This window comes from Acomys minous (genome assembly GCF_964271855.1).
Source record: "Acomys minous genome assembly, chromosome: 14".
NCBI classification, from domain to species: Eukaryota; Metazoa; Chordata; class Mammalia; order Rodentia; family Muridae; genus Acomys; species Acomys minous.
In genome coordinates, this window is record NC_140496.1 from 111,484,231 (window position 1) to 111,503,573 (window position 19,343).

General features: G+C 44.0%; 1 protein-coding gene across 13 annotated transcripts in view; it reads right to left on the reverse strand.

Annotated features, from left to right (window-relative positions):
- Window positions 1-19,343, reverse strand: part of LRRC7 (leucine rich repeat containing 7) — a 474,653-nt gene that overhangs the window by 30,911 nt on the left and 424,399 nt on the right. For all 13 annotated transcript variants that reach the window (XM_084757043.1, XM_084757042.1, XM_084757040.1 and 10 more), the window contains 2 exons: window positions 10,591-10,812; window positions 3,073-3,165 (listed from right to left, as the gene is read on the reverse strand). In XM_084757043.1, coding sequence (XP_084613169.1) covers window positions 3,073-3,165; window positions 10,591-10,812 — 315 coding nt within the window. The remainder of the gene's footprint in view (window positions 1-3,072; window positions 3,166-10,590; window positions 10,813-19,343) is intronic.

Below are 19,343 nucleotides of genomic sequence, written 5' to 3' on the forward strand. Positions count from 1 at the left end.
ATGCCATTCAGGACCCCATCACAAGTTAGGATTGCCAAGGGAAGTATTACTAACTTGAGCAATGTTCTGTAGCCCTGAAAATCTGGTCACCTCCACCACTTTTGCAATAACAGAGAGACGTGATTTAGATCGCAAAGTGACTTGGAGTGTAATCAGGCAGAGAAAAGTACTTTCAAGGAAGAGCCCTCCAACAGCTGTGTTAAACAATGTGAACTCCCTATCTGCTACATTTAATCCAAGGAGCGAATTACACAATCACAGACACAGTTGAGTCAGTACAATCACCCAAACAAAAATTAGATTAATGCTTATAAGGCACTCAGAGCCATCACAGCAGAAGAAAAGGATGCTGAAGCTTGCGTTCTCAGTCTTTGCACTTTGAAACGGCAGAAGTGGAGCGCCATTCCAGCACCCTGTTTAGCAATGTGTTTATTCCTAATGAAAGTGCATCTTCTACCTACCAAAAGTAGCTGAAAAAATTTCTAAGCTGAGAGAAAGGAGCACAAGGATGGTCAGCTATCTAACTTTTTACTGAAAGATTTCAGTGAAGGGATGGGAGGGCAAAGGCGGGAAGAGTGGTCGGCCACAAGCTATTGTCACCTGGATTTTGACAAAGATGCCAAAAATGTCTGCTGGGTAAAGGTGGCCTCTGTCACAAATGGTGCTGAGTTAGCAAGACACATAGAAGGTGAAGCTGCCTCCATTATCTCTCACTGTGCCCAGAAGTAAATCCAAGACGGACCAATAAGAACTGAAATTTAGAAACCGACACAGTGGAAACTCTTATGATTAACACAGAGAAGAACTTTCTGAGTAAGACTTCAGCAGCACAGGAGAGAACTAAGAAGTGACAAATGATGTCACATAAAATTAAAAGTATCTTCACAGGCGAGGAAACAAGAGAAGAGGCACCCTACTGAACACAGAAGTCTGGTAACGCCTTAGAGAACAGAGAGGTTTAGTATCCAAATATACAAAGAGCTGAAAAGTTTAACATCCCCTCATCAATTAATCCACCAGGAAAGCATATAGAGATAAAAACAAAACAAAACAACCCAAACAGAGCTACCTCGTGACTCAGATGTATCCGACCTGGGACTGTACCTGAAGGACTCTTAGCACAGAACGGAGCTGTCCCTATGGCACTGCTCACAGCCACATTGTGGAATCAGCTCAGTGGACAAATGATGGATGCGTATATGTATATGTGTGTACACACACACACACACACACACACACACACACACACACACACACCTATGATTTATTCAGTTGTAAAGAATGAGATCATCTAATTTCCAGGAAAGTAGGAATAAGCCAGAGTCAGAAAGAGTCCAGATATGTACATGTCCTCTCATATGTGCAACTTCAAGTTATATATTTTTCATATACATGATGTGCATGATACAAAAATAAAAGGGGCGTATTTGGGAAGAGCGCGGGGACTAGCAGGATGGGAAGAGAGGCCATCCTGAAGCCCATCACCTCATAGAATGAATATCCACCAATAAGAACTGGAAAGAGAGGATCACAACGGATAAAACAGGACGGCATGAATCTTAAATGATGTGTCATACAGGTTCCTGATAATCTAAGCTTTTACTGATAAGTTACCTAATTAAATAAGTGGTTTCCACGACTAGGTCATCAACTAATTTAACTTTATAAGTCACCATCATCTCAGAATGTAAGTGCAGGTGGACCAGTGTTTGCAGTGCCGCAGCAGCTTCCTGGCTAAAGGTCTTCTCACTTGTGGTGTTCGAAAACGGTTGCATATCTCCTTACTGGACGCCATCACTGTGTTAAAAAAAAAAAAATCCACCCCAACCTTTTCTATCATTCTGTAGACCGGAAGAAGGACGGGAGGAATGCCGGAAGTACAATGGCTGAGAAGAGGTTAGAAAAATACGGGATGAGGTTCTTGCTTCAGGCTTTCGAAACCTCCCGATAGAAGCTCGTGTTCGCGTCCTCCTTAGTCACCCCATCCTACACATTGGGTCAGGGTCTCATCCTCGAGCCTACAGCTGCAGACTCAGCTCTAGCTGGAAGATCGCTCTAGTTCTTGAGTCTCCGCCTTTTGCTTTGGGGGCTACAGGCTGGCTGCCATGCCTACGGGGTGCAGGGACTCCAAACTCTGGACTACAGGGTGCAAGGCCGGTACTTTAGCCACAGAGACACACCCTAGTCCTGCGTTCAATTTTCTTCAGAAGTAGATTTTTCTTTCAGAGATTCATTTGCGAGTTTCTTCTGTAATAGCAGTAAATTGGAAAGGTCTGCACCGGATGTCACTCAAGGCAGCGCAGTTTGGTGAGAGCAAAGTTAGATCATTCTAACTGTCAACGGATTTGTCCACATTGATTTCATTTCAGATTATTACACATTCATAGTAGCAGGGCAGGCTACATAGCTCAGGGTAGAAAGTTAGATACCAGAGCCTGGGGTTAGGCTGTCCTGCTGGGTGGCAGGTGGCCTGCATGGAGGGTCTGAATCTTCTGCTACTGCTAATTTTAATTTTATTATTAACTTAGTTTTCTGTCACTTTTGTTTCCAAAATTCTGTTGATGAAACCCTTTGCAAGTCTAGTGGATCAAGGTCAGGTGCCGGCCTGCACATCCAGTCAAGGTAGAGTCATTTTGTTACTATAAGAAAACATTTTTTTTTTAACCTAAGTAACAAATGAACAATTTACAAATAAATATTTGGAAATGTTTTCTTATAAATTAGTTACATAGATTTCTTTACCACATACAAGTGTAAAGTTGAAACAAATAGGCAAACACACACACACACACACACACACACACACACTAACTCTATGAAAACTAATCACGATACTGGTTTTCTTTTCAAACATAAAGATTAAATGTTTGTTTTTCCTGTTCCATTTTCCATCAAGCACTATGCTGGATTTGTTTTTTTGCCTGTACAGACATGTTTCTGTTTCTGACTGGCTTCACGGTTAGCTAGATCAGCTGGACACAACACACACATCGGCAGCTTCCTTCCTCTGTTACGTCACGGTGGAAGGCAGCGTTTGAAACCCAGGCTGTGAGTAAGGAATTCACGTCTTACCTTGTCGGAAGGTTTGAAAGGGTTTCCTTGCCCACTAATTCCACCGCTGATACTAAATCCAAGACCAGGGTTCTTTTCTATTCTCACACAGAACTAAGAAAAAAGATAGGAAAGGTCACCAAGTAGCCATTACAACTAAATATTGTCCAACAAGCTTTACAATTCACTCATGTTTTCAGTGAGCCCATGTTGATCTGATGTAAACAACAGAAACTCCACCAAACCGGTAATGTCTCCCTAGGTCTCTGGGCATGGTAGTGTTTAGGAGTGTTAAGGTTTTTAGTTTGAGAAAGGGACCAGAAACAGGATGTTGACATGGAACCTCTGAGACAAAAGGGCAGCTTTGTAGCAGCTGCCGAGGCAGCAGCTGGAGGAATAGAAGGAAAGCCTTATGTCACAATGTTAAAGAGTAAGGTCCATAAAAGCCGGAGACTGGACAGGAGCAGTGCTCCAGGGCTGTGCTCTTGCCCCTGAGGCATCAGACAGTCTTAGAAGTATGGCTTACTCAGGGCGGTGGCCTCAGTAACATGGAAGGAAGGTGTTTATGTTAATGCAGACTGCAGACCCAGTGTTTGCAGACTGGGAGCAAGCAGGACGACACCCGGGCAACGTCAACTGATAAGGGCATCTAGACGGATCCTGAGCAGAGGGAGGTTTGGGACCGAGAGGAAATACTGGCTTTGCGTTATAGAGTGGGACAGGGTGACCCCAGATGATGACAACCTTGGATCTAAGAGGCAGCATTCTGTTGTTAAGTGAAAGGAGAGACATAGGTGTTAGGTACAGAGCAGGCACTAAAGTCAGGGGAGCCCGGTAGCAACAGAGGGCAGCAGTGAGATGACAGACAGGTCAAGAAAAAGAAAATGATGATATGCACGCTGGCATATGTTTTGTATTTAAATAAACACACATAAATAAACTTCTTAAAGATGATTGCTTGGTTGGCTGGTCAAGCAACTTTCAGCCTCTGGTTCGCAGCACTCACCCAGCCTCTAAGCCTGTTAAATGCCAATGCCAAAAGCACTCTCAGCTCCCTATTTTAAAAACACTTCTAGTCTCTTTTCGTAGAAGGTTCGAGGTGAATATGAATCACATTTCATACTTAATCAAAATGCATGAGTTTCCAGATGTTGGGTGAAGTGAGCCTACTTAGTGGCAGCATCTTTAGTAAGCTGTGCTTGTCCCTAAAATGATATCTTTCTTGTGGTTTACTTGCAACAGGACAAAAATCATCCACTAATGTGATTTTTATTTTCAACTCATCAGTGGATAATCTCTAATTATAAGTAACTGCAGTTGCAAAGAGTCCCTTTTAAGTTATACTTAATTGCAACTTCTTCAACTGATCTGGATTTGCTAAAACTAGTTTTCACAGTGTAGCAGAAATTACCTTATAATGGTTTATAATATAAAACCATTTGATGTAACTGGAGGGGATAGTTTAGCTTTATTTATGTAGCACTTTGCCTCTTTACTATTTAATAATTAGAAAATGACAGGAAAGCATCCAATGCATTTGTATTTGCTACAGATGCATGCATTCTCAAGTGTCACATTAAGTAAATTAAGCCAGTCTCAAAAATAGCAACAGCATATTTTCCCTCATTTGCGGGTCTTAGGTATTATATAGACACATAAAAGTCATGTATGTACACATGACACAAGGGAGAAGCAGAAATATCTCAACCTGTCAGTCATGATCCCTTGGGGGGACTGTTGTTGAACAATCCTTTCACAAGGGTCACTTAAGACTATAGGGAAACACACATTTTTGCATTATGATTCATAACAGAAGCAAAACTACAGTTATGAAGTAGCAACAAAAATAATTTTATAGTTGGGGGTCACCCCAACATGAAGAACTGTAGTAAAGGGTTGAAGCAATAGGGAGGTTGAGGACCATTGATCTAAGGGAATAAGAAGGTGAGAGAAAGGATATGGAGACAAAAATACTCTATTATATTTTTATATAAAGATGTCCTCATGAAACCCCAGTACTTTGTACAATGAAGTCCATGGACATATACACACAGACATGAGCACACACACTCACACATATACACTTATGCATGCACACATGAGCACACACACTCACACATGCATGCACACATGAGCACACAACAAGCATCTGTAACAAGAACAACAACAATGACGACAAATCTGGTTCTGTCTCACAAAAGCTTTACATACATAGCACAAAAGATGTGCCTACTGGCTACTCTCAGGTCACTGTAAAACCAGAGCTGAATTATTTTAAAACTTCTCACAGGTAGATTCCGGTCATCCTTTCCCAAGGAAGGATTATATTTAATTTATATTACTGAAAGTCTGGAATGTGCTGAGAAGCTAAGGGAAACAAGGGCTGGTGGTGCGAGGTGGGGAAGTAGTGTCACAATACATTTCAACAATAGGAATAGTAAAGGTGGCAGACGTGGGCTGTGACCTGCAGCTTGGCTATTTCCAGAATATTCACATGCACCAGATCCCTAAGTGCTGACCATGACTGGGCTCTCCTAACGCCTGAGGGAAGGAGGGCTTCTCTGTGCTGAGGGCTTGCACCTGCCTGCTGTGGGCCAGAAGAGAGAAAGATCCTCTCAGGCAAGAGAGGCTGAAAGGAGCCGGGATGTGGTGCTTTCACAAAAGGCTCACAAATTAATAAGTGGCTTATTTGGTGGAAATGGGTATTTCATTCTTCTCCTAAGAGATGAAATGACATGTGTGTCTAATGCAGCATCAGCTCAGTCACCAGTGGGTCTGTGAGGCTCAGCCTGCCTCCTGCATGCTGCTTGACTGGACACTTCTGGTCTGTGTTGATCTCACTGTAATTAGAACACTGAGCATACCCGGGTAGGGGAAAGCAAGGGTCAAGAGATGCACAGTGTCAGCAAGGGACACTCCCCAGAGACAGGAGGAGGTCAATAACCATCTGGGGCTGAAGGCAAGGGGGAAGCATAGGATGTAAGAGCTAAGGATGGGAAAGTTCTAAATTGTATTACAATGATGATACAACTATACAAATATTAATATACAACCGGTGTGCTTTAAACACATCAGTCTGTGGCATGTGTGTGTGTGTTTGTGTGTGTGTGTGTGTGTGTGTGTGTGTGTGTGTGTGTGTGTGTATAAAATGTAGTTTAAAACAGCAAGATTATCATGACCAAAAGACAGATTGGTAAGGAAGAGAAGGCAATATGAACAGGGGCTAGACCCACAGGGACATTATATGATTCTGTAAAGGCTGAAAACTTATTCAGAAATATTGGAGGACAGTAAGTCATTCATTTTCTGGATGTATTTTTTATTTCTGCATTCTCTTACATGGAAGAAAGCATTTTATATTTTAAAAACTATATCATCAAATCATATCAGGACTGAGTACATCCTTTTCCCCTGTGGGCTGGAAAAGCAGCTTCACAGGGGGAAGTGATAAAAAAGCAGGCAACAGAGTCTGTGTCAGAGACAGAGCCTGCTCCCCTTACTAGGGGACCCACGTGAAGCCTGAGCTGCCCATCTGCTACATCCGTGTAGGAGGCCTAGGGCCAGTCCATGCATGGTCCTTGGTTGGTGCTTCAGTCTCTGCAAGCCCCTCTGCGCCCTTGTTGGTTGGCTCTGTTGGTTCCTGTGGAGCCCATGTCACCTCCAGGTCCTCCTATCTCCCTCGCCCTCCCCACCCCCCCCCCGCCACTTTCCCACAAGACTCCCGCACTCTAAATAGATTTCATTTAAAAAAAGATAACCCTGGCAGCAGATCAGATCAGAGGGAGGCGCCCTGGAAAGATATCATTTAGGAAGCTTCAGAAGTAGATAGAGCAGGACGGGAGTGGGTGGCAAGGAAGGCGTGAGATTTAGGATGTTTCTCCAGGAGTGTTTTGGATTGGAGGTGGGCTGTGAGAAAGAGGAACCAGATACATTTCATTGTACCAGAGAGGTGAATAGAAGGTCCTTGAAGGGGATGTGGATGTCTGGAAATAGATGGGGATGTGGGAGAAAGGGCAGGGTCAGAACGTCAACAGCTCTTTTGGCCGTGTTGATCAGGTGCTTAGAAAAGCCAGGCAGAGGGGCGAGGGAAGACATGGCTGGACAGCTGAATGCAGGTGGGAGGCCAGGGCTGGAGATAGAGAGTCTGGAATCACCCATCCTGGCACTGAGAGCTACCACTGTAGGGACGATATGGACAGAAAGGCTGGACACTGGGCCACTCCAGTACTTGGAGGCCAGGAGCAGACGATCCGTAGTCATCTCAGGGTGAATGGTTATGAGCTACCTTGGGGTACATGGAACCCAGGAGGTGCTGGCTGAGAGATGGCGGTCTCAGACACTGGCTTCCATCGGCTGTTCTCTTATCAGCTGTTGGAAGTATGTGCTAGACTTCAGTGGAGGCTTTCAGCTCTTGGGGGTAGCTGAATAAAGCTACATTGTGGTGAATGACATAAGATGGAAGGCTTGAAAAGAGTTGGTTAAATTACTTATCAAAAAGCTGCAAGGGAATACCACCTCACTCTTAGAATGGTTGTTATTATAAGCAACAGAAACTGACAAGTGGTGGATGTAGGAAGAGAGGCTCCATTGCAGGGAGCGGAGTGAAGTCTCTGCACTGACCATACCAGAGCGAAGCCTGCACGTCTGTGTTTACTGCAGAGCTATGTCTAGGAGACGCAGTTACAGTCAGTGGACTGCTACCCGACTCTGCAGATGGAACCCTGGCACTTGCAGCAAGACGGGCAGGACTGGGAAGCACTATGTTAAGCGACATAAGCCAGAGACAGGCAGATGGCACACTATGCTCTCTTTCACATACTGAGGCTTGAAAAAGTTAACATGAACACAGAACAGTGGTTTCTAGAGTTTGGGTATCAGGAGGGTGAGGGCGGACAAAGAAGGCTGTATTAGATTAGTGCAGCGTGTCTCTCAACCCCACTAATATATACAATTAGTACATGCTAAGAAAAAATATAAGCCAACACATTTTCAGGACTCTCTTTCTTGTAGTTCTTAATAAGTCCTTGGTTGATTGCCCTCTGGAGGAAAATAAAAGAAAATAGGGAGAGAAAAAAAATCAGATTTTTTATATGAAAAGGCAACAATTTAATTAAGACAGCACACAGAGTGGCTGGCATATCTGCTGTTTTCTAAGGCGCCTTATTCCCCACTCAGATCCTCCATAAAGTATTGTTTTTTTTGTAAATATTTCCCCATAAGTTGATCCAAAAGCCCAAGAATAATGTTGAAGCTATGGCAAAGAACGCACAGTGAAACCTACACATTGTCTCTGTAAGTTGTGTGCAGTCACATGGTGACTGTGCCCTGCCGGGTGTATTATCCATTTCGACTCCTCATTGGGACTTAGTCTAGCTGTATTCTGGGTTATTGTGCCTCAGGCCGTGACACGGAGTACAAAAACTCCACAAAACCACGTCCTGGTTCCAGCTCAGCTTCTTAGCTGTTATATTGCCACCTGGAACACTTTGCTCCTCTTAGCCTTTTCAGTAAGATAGATCCTGGAAACTTGGACCACAGAAGTGAGAATTAAACCATATGGTGAAGGGGTTTTGGGAGGTCTCACCCATTGTCCAGGTGTGTCCTCCTCACGCCTGCTTGGGCATCTCTATGTTCTAGGCATGAAAACACGTTCTGCCTTCAGTTATAAATGTGCATAAAGAAAGATCAAAGGCACTATTAGCTTATTTAAAAAATATTCAGCTTGTATGGCTTCTACATAGTGATGGTGCCAGGACATTGTCCAGCTGTGGCCCTGCTGGGCTACAGAATGCCTCAGGCAGTGGCTCTGAACTTTGACTGAACGGTGCAGAATCACTGAGGATGTCACAAGATCCCCACCACCTAGGTCACAGTCAACACAGAAATGAGGTGACCTGGGAAGGAGGCCAAGGTGTCAGCGAAGATGATCTATGCTCCTCTGCATAGGACTGTGGGATCTAACTCTTGCCAAAACATTTGTGGGGTGTATGTGCACATGCACACAGAGCCAAGGAGTCAGCTAATCTTTGGCGTGGTTCCTTAGGTGCCAACCATCTTGCTTTTTTTGAGATAGGGTCTCCTATTGGCCTGGGACTCACTGAGTAGTCTTGATTAGCCAGTGCGTGCTAGGGAGCCACTGAAATCTTCCTCCTTAGCTCTGAGATCACAACGGTGCACAGCCACACCCAGATTTTTACCTGGGCTCTGTCCCTAGAACCATGTTCTCACGCTTGCACAGAGAGTCATTTATGACCAAGCCGTCTCCTGGCCCTACCAAAAACTTCCAAAATTGTTGACAGGTGGAATTGTTTTCAGTTTAAAGGAAGAAGAACTTCAGGAGGAGTGAATGGCCAGGGTCACGTGGCTCATATCAGTAAAAGAAGAGCTGCAGATTCCAAGCCCCTGGCTTGGTGATCATTTTTGGATGACAGATGAGGAAGAACAGAGGTTAGGGAAGGCAAAACATGTAGAGACTGAGGAGCGTGCCAAGCTCTCCCTTGCAATGTCAACTTTTTGATGGAGGGTAATTTTTCCTGTGGAGTCAGATGTGAACAGAGCCTTGGTTAAAGCATAATTTCCACCTCATTAGCTTTTTAGAACCTCTGGGGCAATCAGTGTATCCGTCATTGTCTGACTATAGGTGCCTGCCTGGCTTGCTACACTCTAAATCCAACACGTGGCCTGGATCAAGAAAAGGGTAATAGAATTGTCTTGGGCATCTACGATCCTTAGAATGGTTGACACAGGGCAGGTGCAAGAAAGAAACAATGCTTGAAGCAGCAGGGGTCCCAGTGATAAAAGGCTTTGTGGAGGAAAGCTAAAGAGAGACGCTAATGTTGACTGGGATGTTTAGAAGAGGAGGCTGGCTAGCACGTAACGCTTTGAATAATCAATAACAGCACGGGTGGTTTATAAACTATGCGAAGGGTGGAAATTGCCATGGATCTTTGTCTAATAATCTGAGTAATAAAGAGAGAATAACTGTATGTGTTAGATGACAGTGTCTCCTCCCTAAACTTCTGTCTGGTGATATCTTTTCTGGTCTCGAGGAAGGACAGTGTTCTACAGTGGGGAGCAAGCCCCAGGTCTAGTCAGGGGGGGAGGAGAACAATCATTCTTATTATTATGACTTAGCTACACCATATGAATCATTTCTGGAACATTTAAAATATTTCTATTCCAATAAAACTTGTTAGAGTTTTTAAACACTCTACAACCAGAAAAAAATTGGACTAAAAATGCTTTTCTGCAAATGAAGATAGAATCATAGTTCACCCTTCAGACCCTCCATTCACCGGGGGCCTTGGTGAACCCTGTCCACAGAGCTTCTGTGCAACACTCAAATGTGCTGAATGGTTGAATCGGGGTGGACAGTGGGAAGGAAGGACAGGACTGGAGAGCCATTGCATTTACCAGTGTATCATTGTCCATAACCATGGTCAGTGTCCACGAAGGACATCATGTGTGGGGGGCCAGCATGCGGTGTGGAGCCGTTCTACCTTCCTGAGTATTTACTTACAGTTACAGGAGCCTCCTCACCTGCTCAGGATAGCCGTCCATACTCCTCTGCCCTTTTGTTTGAATTAAGCACCGTCCAGGCTGCGGTCCCCGGGTGGCCTGTGACGAGGGGATCTGGATGGGTAACGGGGACTGGAACTGCTGAATGGTCACTTTGTTGATGTTCCCTTCATATGGCTGCTGCTCCCGGCTGCGGTGCTGAAGGCTCTGCGACCCCATCAGGGTCTGGATGTGGCTGCCTGCCTGTGGAGAGTAGAATTGTCAGGTCGGGGGTCCCTGTGATGCAAACAGAAGGCACCATGCAACACCCTGGGCGAAAGTCTGGAAGGAGATCCCCCATGGGTGATAGGGCATCATGTGGCCTTTCAGCTCAGGCTGGGCAGAAAGGTAGGGTGTGTCCATGGGGCTGATGGAGATGTTACAGGTGCAGATACCTGGTGGTTTGCCAAATATTTTTTTCCTGATTTTTAAGGAAATAAAATTCACCTGGAAAGGATATATATATATATTTCACAACTTAAAAATAAAAGAGAGTTCTAGCTGACATTTATACTGGAAAAAAAAAAAAACTCAGAGAGATCAGAGGTCAAAACAGAGGAATTGCCTAAGTTCTGTGACATGGGAGCACAGTGAGCTGTTCAGAAGAGAATAATCAATGTTTATTAATTTGTTACATTATTAGCCCAAGAGCATTAGAAATTAATCATGTGGTAGATGCCTGCAAGCAGCTGCCATCTGTGGGACGGGAGAGGTGTGTGCTTCCTTCTGTTAAAAATAAAGAAACCCGTAGTGAACATGGAACACCATCTAGAGGGACGTGTGTTCCTGGATTCCAAACGAGAGGTAATTAGAGAGAGAGAGAGAGAGAGAGAGAGAGAGAGAGAGAGAGAGAGAGAGAGAGAGAGAGAAGAGAGAGAGAGAACACTCTAATTTATTAATTGGCAATGTGCAATGCAAAACAAACAACCTCTGGATTCTATTTTAGGTGTCCAATTAGCTGTCTTGGCATTATGAACCCATTTTCTAACTTCATGAGCATTAAAGATATTTCCGCCATAGGGAATTGGAGGGAAGGGGGTGGGGGTTTTGGCCTGTACCAGTGAAAGGTGCTGTTACCCACATGACAGTGACCTCAGTGTGATCTCCTGTACCCGGCTAGCATAACTCCAAAGGCAAATCCTTATACCAAGGCTCATCTTTACTCTTAGGAACCTTCCAGAAACCTTGTCACTTTCCTGCCAGCCCAGGAAACTGGAAGTCCTTATGTGAAGTTCATCTCATCTCTGTTGCCACAAGCTTTTCATTTTCTTGCTTGGTGGATGGAAGCTCAGTAAAGCTAGGGGTCTATTCTGAGCTGTTCTCTGCTGAACGACTACACTGGGCAAGGGCAGCTACAGATCAGAGAGAATGAGCCGAACGGCCAGAGGAGGAAGGCCGACTGGGGCTGATTTCTGCATTCCTACCTGGTTCCCACCTTCACTTGGTAAAAGATTTGGCAGCTTCAGCACCTTAATATGTACTCTGCATGAGAAAATCAATAATGTCTGCTTGAAAGCCACTCTTCTGATTAATTTGGAAATGGCTCGGTTGAAAGGTGAAACAGACTTCTCTATTCTCCAGAACTCTTAACTTTGGGCTTACTTTTTGTTTCTTCCTCTTCTTTTTTTTTTCCTGATGTATTTTTTCCTCTGCCAGGCCAGTTTGAACTCAGGACTATATAGATACTTGAATTGTTTTTCTGTGGTGTGTGTACATGTTCATGAGTGTGTGCACATGTACATGTGTGGATGTCCATCTGGAGGCCAGAGGTTGACACTGAGTGTCTTTCTTAATGGTTCTCTCACTTAACCTGAAGCACATTGAGCTGGTTATGTTAGCTCCAGGAGCTGTCAGCCTCTGTCTCCCCAGTTCTGGGCTTACAATCATCCATTATAATTGGATTTTTTGGGTAGGTGCTGGAGATCTGGACTCAGACTCTCCTGCCTATGTGGGCACTTTACCAACCAAGCCATCCCCCTGCTCCTGGTTTTGAATGTTTGACGACACGAAGCATATCTTACTTACTTTACTCAGTGAGTGGTGCAGCAAATCAATTAATAAACAATGGTTATCAGGCAAACGTGGTACTGAGGATTGAAGGTCCCAAGACATCTCACATCCTTGAGTTTTCACAACCACACTAAGAGGTGATTATCATCACCATCATTATTGTTGTTATCATTATTATACAATTTTACTGAAGAGGAAACTAAGGTTGTTCAACAGTATACAACGTCCCCAAGTAATTCATGTAACTGGGAACTGTCAAACAAGGATTTGGCAAAGCCGTCTATCAAAGGTCATCCTCTTGACTATGGCCTTACACTGCAGCCTGGTCCCCATCACCAGCTCAACTGAGGACGGCAAGGGAACCACGCAGAGGAACCACAGGGTCTGGCTGGTGTGCACAGGCAGGTCCTTGGCAGCTCGGATTAGGCCTGCTGGGTCTCAGATGCTCTGTTTGGGGCTTCAAGCTTACAGGTAAGCGGCAGGGTGGTGCTGTTGCACTTAGCAGCAATCTTCCTGTTACTATGAGTTGATAAAGCTCGTGTTCTCAGGTTGTGTGTATGGAGGGAGCAAGCAATCACTCCGCATGCGATTCTGCCTGCCCGTCCACTCTCCTGGGCTGTGGGCAGTGGGTGTCAAAGAACAAACACCTTGTTGTGTAAATCAAACAAACACAAACGACAAGACGCTTTAGAGGGATGGATGTGGTTCGAGGACAGGAAACACAGAAGCTTCATGAAGGTGACGAGGACGCTGACAATGAAGTACAACACATCGACGGGAACACATATGTCAGCAGCTGGGATTGTTCAAGCAAGGGGGTTGTTTGAGGGAAGTAAGCCATGTGCGCGTTGCCTGTCACTGTATGGGGAATGCAAACACAAAGGATTCTGCAAAGACAGTGTGACATGTTTGGAATGACAAGAAGAAACAGAGGACTTGATAGTTTGGGGGCTTTCAAAGGGGAGGCTGGAGAAAAGCATACACATTCCATAACAGAGTTGGCTGACGGTATACACCCAATACACATGGGTAATAAAAGCATCGGCAAAGAAGGATAAAGGCTCAGTGAACAGAGAGAGGCAGAAAGAAGGACATGGGGATTTTAGAGCTGAAGAGCATGGCGGGTGACATAGAAAGCCCAGGTGATGGAGAATCCTAGCAAGAGACCAAAGAGAGCTGGGAACTGGGACAACAGAAATCATCCTCTCTGAGTAACAGAGGGAGAGCACGCTGGAAAAATATGAGGAAAGTCTCAAACACTGTGGGATGACACAGTGTTTTAGCAATCATGCTGTCAGAATGACAGGAGAAGGGGGATGGAGCTAAAACCAGAAGAAACTGCCCAGGGGCTGGGAGATGCCCCCAGCGTCCACATCCTGGAACTCCAGCTCCAGGGGATTGGATGCCCTCTCCTGGTCTACGTGGGCACTGCACACAGACATAATTAAAAAAATAAATCTTAAAAAAATATAATCCCCTCACCAATCCTAGAAATTTGGTAACTGACAAGACTTGACAGGTTCAGGAAGCATAGAAAACAAGGTGTGTGTGTGTGTAGACACAGCCTAATTTAATGACTAAAAGCTAAAAGCAAATAAAACCTTCAAAGCAACTAGAGAAAAAGACGACACCTTCTCTACAAGGAAAAACAATTTGAATGTCAACAGATGTCTCACCAGAAGCGATGAATGACAGAAGGAAATTACATAATTTTCAAGTGCTGGAAAGAATTAACTGTCAGCCTAAATCCTCTAACTGTCCAAACATTCTTCAGCAATGAACAGGAAATCAGAACAGTCTCAGATGAGGGGAATTTGTTGTTCTAAGGACTCTCTTAAAATAGTATCATAAGGCAGCTCACCAGCAGGAAGGAGACAGAAACAGAGGAAGGGAGGAAAAAACATTGCCAACAGATCAGCCAGTGGATAAGTCGACTTTTCTTCCCTTAAATTTGTGAACTTTCATTTAGGATCAGAATAAAATTATGACACTACTTTGTGTGGCTATGTGCAGACACATGTAGGCCAGACACATGAGGAGTCTGCTACACACAAGGCAGGGGAGAGCGTGAAGTGGGAGGGAGGTCAGGTCCACGTAGCTTTAGCCACTAAATCTCGCCACCAGTAGATCTGTAATCTCTCTCCCGTCTCTCTGCAACCCCCCCACCTCTCTCTCTCTCTGTGTGTGTGTGTGTGTACACCTCAGGAGCAGCACTACAAAAGCTATATAAAGGGCCACACTAAAAATATAATTAATAAATGAAAATTAAATTCTAGGAGACATTCAACAAGAAGCAGGGGAAAAAACCCAGAAGCAACAAAACCCACAATCAAAAGTAAAAAAAAAAAAAAATTAAAATTAAAACTTTGATGCATCAATTCTTAATTTATTACTGTTTTTGTATGTGCATGTATAGTGCACGTGCGTGTCTCTATCAACATGCTGTGAGTATGCGCATGTGGGTATATATGCACATGCGCATGTGAAGGACAGGGGTTGGTGTTGGGAGTGTTTTTCAGTTGCTCTCCACTCTATTTTTTTGAAATGTTCTCTTACTGAACCTGAGTTCACTGACTGAGCATGGCTTGCCAGCAAAACCCAGGGATCTGTTTCTAGCTGCCTTCTCAGCGCCAGGATTACAAGTCGCACCTGCTGTTTCCAGCTTTTCACCTGTGCTCTGATCCGAACTCTGATCCTCTAAGCCTTTGTAAGGCAAGACTATCAACTGGCCAGTCTTCTCGGCCACCCAATTCTTACTTTAAATACCACGATACAGGCAGAGAAAAACTGATATACAAAGTTACATTGTGTAAATGCTAATTAAAGGAAAAGAAAAATGACTGTATCAAAGACAGATTGGGATTTTATATTTTGAAAGAAGGTAGTTCATAAAAAACTGTAGCCATCTTATATATAATCAGACAACAGAGGTGCAGCTATGGAAGACAAAAAATATTGAAGAGAAGAAGACTAGATAGCTGTAATATCCATTTCTAAATGACTAATAGAAAAATAGAGACTGAAAATTATTAAGAATAAAAAAATACATGGGAGCACTGACCATGTCTAGACATTGTCATGTCCAGCATCCTCCCAATCTGTCTACGCCATGACCTGAACTGCAAAACAACTCTCAACAAGTTGACTGAAGTCACCCCGAAGGCGGTCTCCAACCACAATTCCCTTATACTATGTGCCCCTATCAGAAGGATGGAAGGACACTCCCCAAACACCGCAACATATTTCTAAACAGTGTAGGCCCAATGAGAAAGGCCAGGGCAGGTCAGACAGTGCACTGAATACTGTACATGAAAATATAATATAGTAGGGTCTGTGGGACACAGCTAACGCACAGCGAAGAGGAGAATCACAACACCAAATTCTGGTAGACAGAGACATGGACAGCCCCCTGCAGTGACAGCAGAGGAAATCAGCGAAGCAAAGAGCTTAAGACTAATAACTCAGAGATGCTGGGCATAAGCAGAGACTCCCCCCCCCCCCCCAATGACACCAGTGGCTCACGAAATAACACCAAAAATTGAGAAATGAGATTTAACAAAACAAAGTATTCTACACCACAAAGGAAACAAGTGAGTGAAGAGACAGGCTAGAGGATGAGGAAGAAACAACTTCACTGGCTATCCTTCTGATATAATATCTAGGATACTTAAAGAACACACATGAGACCTAAATAACAAGAAACCAAATCACCAAGTCAATGAAGGAACTAGTGAGATGAGGAGGCAATTCTCAGCAGACGAGACCCTAACCACCCCTCAGGGAAGTGCAAGTAACAACCACTAAGAACAACACCATCACATGCCAGTGAGGATGTAGACAAAGGGGTCCCCTGTACATCCTGCTGGGAATCTAAACCAGTTCTGCCACTGTGAAATCAGTATGGAGGTTTACTAAGAAAACGGAAAATAGGCCTGTCATATGACCCAGCTCTCACCCCAGAGTGCTAACAATGAAGAGTTCCAAGCAGACATATCACTGAGACTCTTGAACATCAAAGCTTCTGTCAGCACTATTTATAACACCCGAGTCATGGGCCAGCCCAGGTATTCAACAACAGGGGGCTGGGTAAAGGGGAGGCGGGGGGAGGTGGGAAGAGGATTCCTTTTTCAGCCATGATGAACAAACTTATGCTTTTTTGTAGGAATGTTTTCTCTCATTTTTGGTTTCTAGATTTTATACAGATCATGAAATCATGGATGTGTATATGGTATGAAAATGGAAACAAAAGTGTGTAGGGCCCACGGGGGCTCTTGGGAAAGGGAGGGGGGTTGTGGAAGGCATGGGTGAGTATGCTCAAAGTACATTCCTTATTTAACTATCACAAAGCACAGTGAGTAGACACCGACAGGAAAACAGGCGTGAGCACAGCACATGCTCAGGCAACACTTGGTTCTAGTGCCTTGTTTGTCAGTCCCATACAGTCAGGTTGTCATCGCATGAAGCTGTGAAGACGACACGAGACTTTCAAGAACTTTCCTGTGGTGCCTGACCTAAACATATGCATGACTGTGACAACTCCGTAAGAGCTAATGCTGAGAAGAATGTCCCTTTTAATTTGTATTTGGTGGCCAAACCTACTCCGCACACCTGGGCCCTAGATTACTGTCTCACAGAGCTTGGTGGCATGTCTGCAGTGTGAGGGGCATTCACTGGTCTTGCTGATCTGGCAGGTTTTAGTTAGAGGCAGGTGACACACCACTTGGTCTCTAGTAACAGATGAAAGATGAGGTAAGGACGTCTCTTTTGATGCCCCATGCCACAGGGTGGCAGCTGGGCGATGTGGGTCAAGTCACCTCTGTTTTATTGAATATCCATCAGCACACTGTTCTATGATTAAACATCAACACACAGGATACAGCATTGGTACTAGAAGTTATTAACCTAAGTGGAAAACAACGAAGATTCTGTGAGAGTGGCATGTGGCAAAAGTCAGTGTGTGCCTGTTCATTTCAACCTGTAGTGTTTTCTAATGTTACTCTGACAAGTCTCCCAATACAGAGAAGAGACAGGAGACACTAGCAACAGTGATAAAGGCTCCGAGTCATTTCTTTCTGTCCTAATGCTTTTAAGAACACAGACCTGGTGGGGTTAGAGGGCTAATAACCACATGCCAACAAGTTAAATTTTCTCTTTTGCAATAACCCTTGACCAACTGTTGCTGTGCTATCTAGGTCTTCTGGCTACACAGTCAGCCACGGACATTTCTGTGGTGTTGGATTAATTTTGCATTTTTGCTTCTAGATTTTTCTCAAAGGCAGAGATGATGCGAATGTGATTGATTTATCTCAAACTTCTGAAGAAGAGCAATTCGTCGCCTTGTGGGACACCTGTGCCAAAGACTGACAGTGAATTTCCATTGCTTTAACCTGTGATGAGTTTATTTTCTACCTCTGACTTAATAGCTAATAGGTAATTTTGGGCTTTGATTTCTATTACCGGGATGAATTCAGAGTCAGCAGGGGATAAAGAGGGCTTCCTGACTTCGTGGCCACCGCATGGCCGCACTGGCATCAGGAAATAAAGGAATGTGCTGTGCTAAGAAGAGTGATAAAAAAAAAAAAAAGAAAGAAAGAAAGAAAGAAAGTAAAAAGAATAGTGCTGCATCGCGTAAGAACACAGGGCAGTGACTGTCACATCAAACACCTGCTATTCATCTGTCACTTCTTCAGAGCGGTTTCATGATTTATGTTTTCAGCAGCGCCTAGCCACGCCACGGTCACTTCCCAGAATAGTTGTAGTTACATAACAGAGAGAGTAAGCCTTTAAAAGTTTTACACAGTCCAGTTAACATTAAAAGCAATCAGTGGGGTTATATCATCCAAATTTTTTTTGGTTATCAAAACAAATATTTGAAATGGATCAATAAAAAGGGAAATTATTACTTCTTCAAAACTGTCTTCCTGACGTGGGTGTTACCGTGGAGCTGCCTCTGTAGAGTCTCATTTTCATGGGATTTTGGGGCCTTATAGAATTCTTGCTTACAAGCAGCTATGCCGCTTTCCCGCTCCCTCCTTTTTCTCTCATCTCTGTCCGTTACGTGTCCATTTGTCTTCCCCAGCATCTTGCCACCTCATGCTAATTACACAGTAATAATAAACAGTAAGTCCATCTTTTAAAGATGTTTGTTTGATTATTTAAATTATATCCATGAGGATGTGTGTCTCTGTGTGGGCTCGTGCATGTACGTGGGCAGGGGCCCACAGTGGGCAGAGGTGTTGGGTCTTCCTAGAGCTAGAGGTACAGGCAGTTGCTGGGAACTGAACTCAGGTCCTTTGTGAGAATAGTTAGGACATGCTCTTATCTGCGGACCCATCTCTCTAGCCCTAACACTCATTTTTATTTTCTTAGCACAGAAATAAAAACATTGCTGTATTGATTTCCTAGGGAATGTAACAGAACAGACACCCCTAAAAAAAGATTACATTTAATTTACCCCAATTCCACTTTGCCTGCTGAATACATGAAGGGGATTCCACAAGGCACTCCTCGATCTACCTGACAGGTTTGTACTGCATGTAAGCCGTTTTCTCTACAAACTATGCTTCCATCTTTTCTCTTCCGAATAGTCAGAGAAGCTCTTGGTTCTTTGGTTCTAAACTCTCTCCTTTGTAGTGTGTTCTCTGAAAATCTGTCAGAGATCTGCTTAAATAAACACTGGATCATGCCGTTTCCCTTTGAAAATACTCCAATATTTCCCTCTTTTA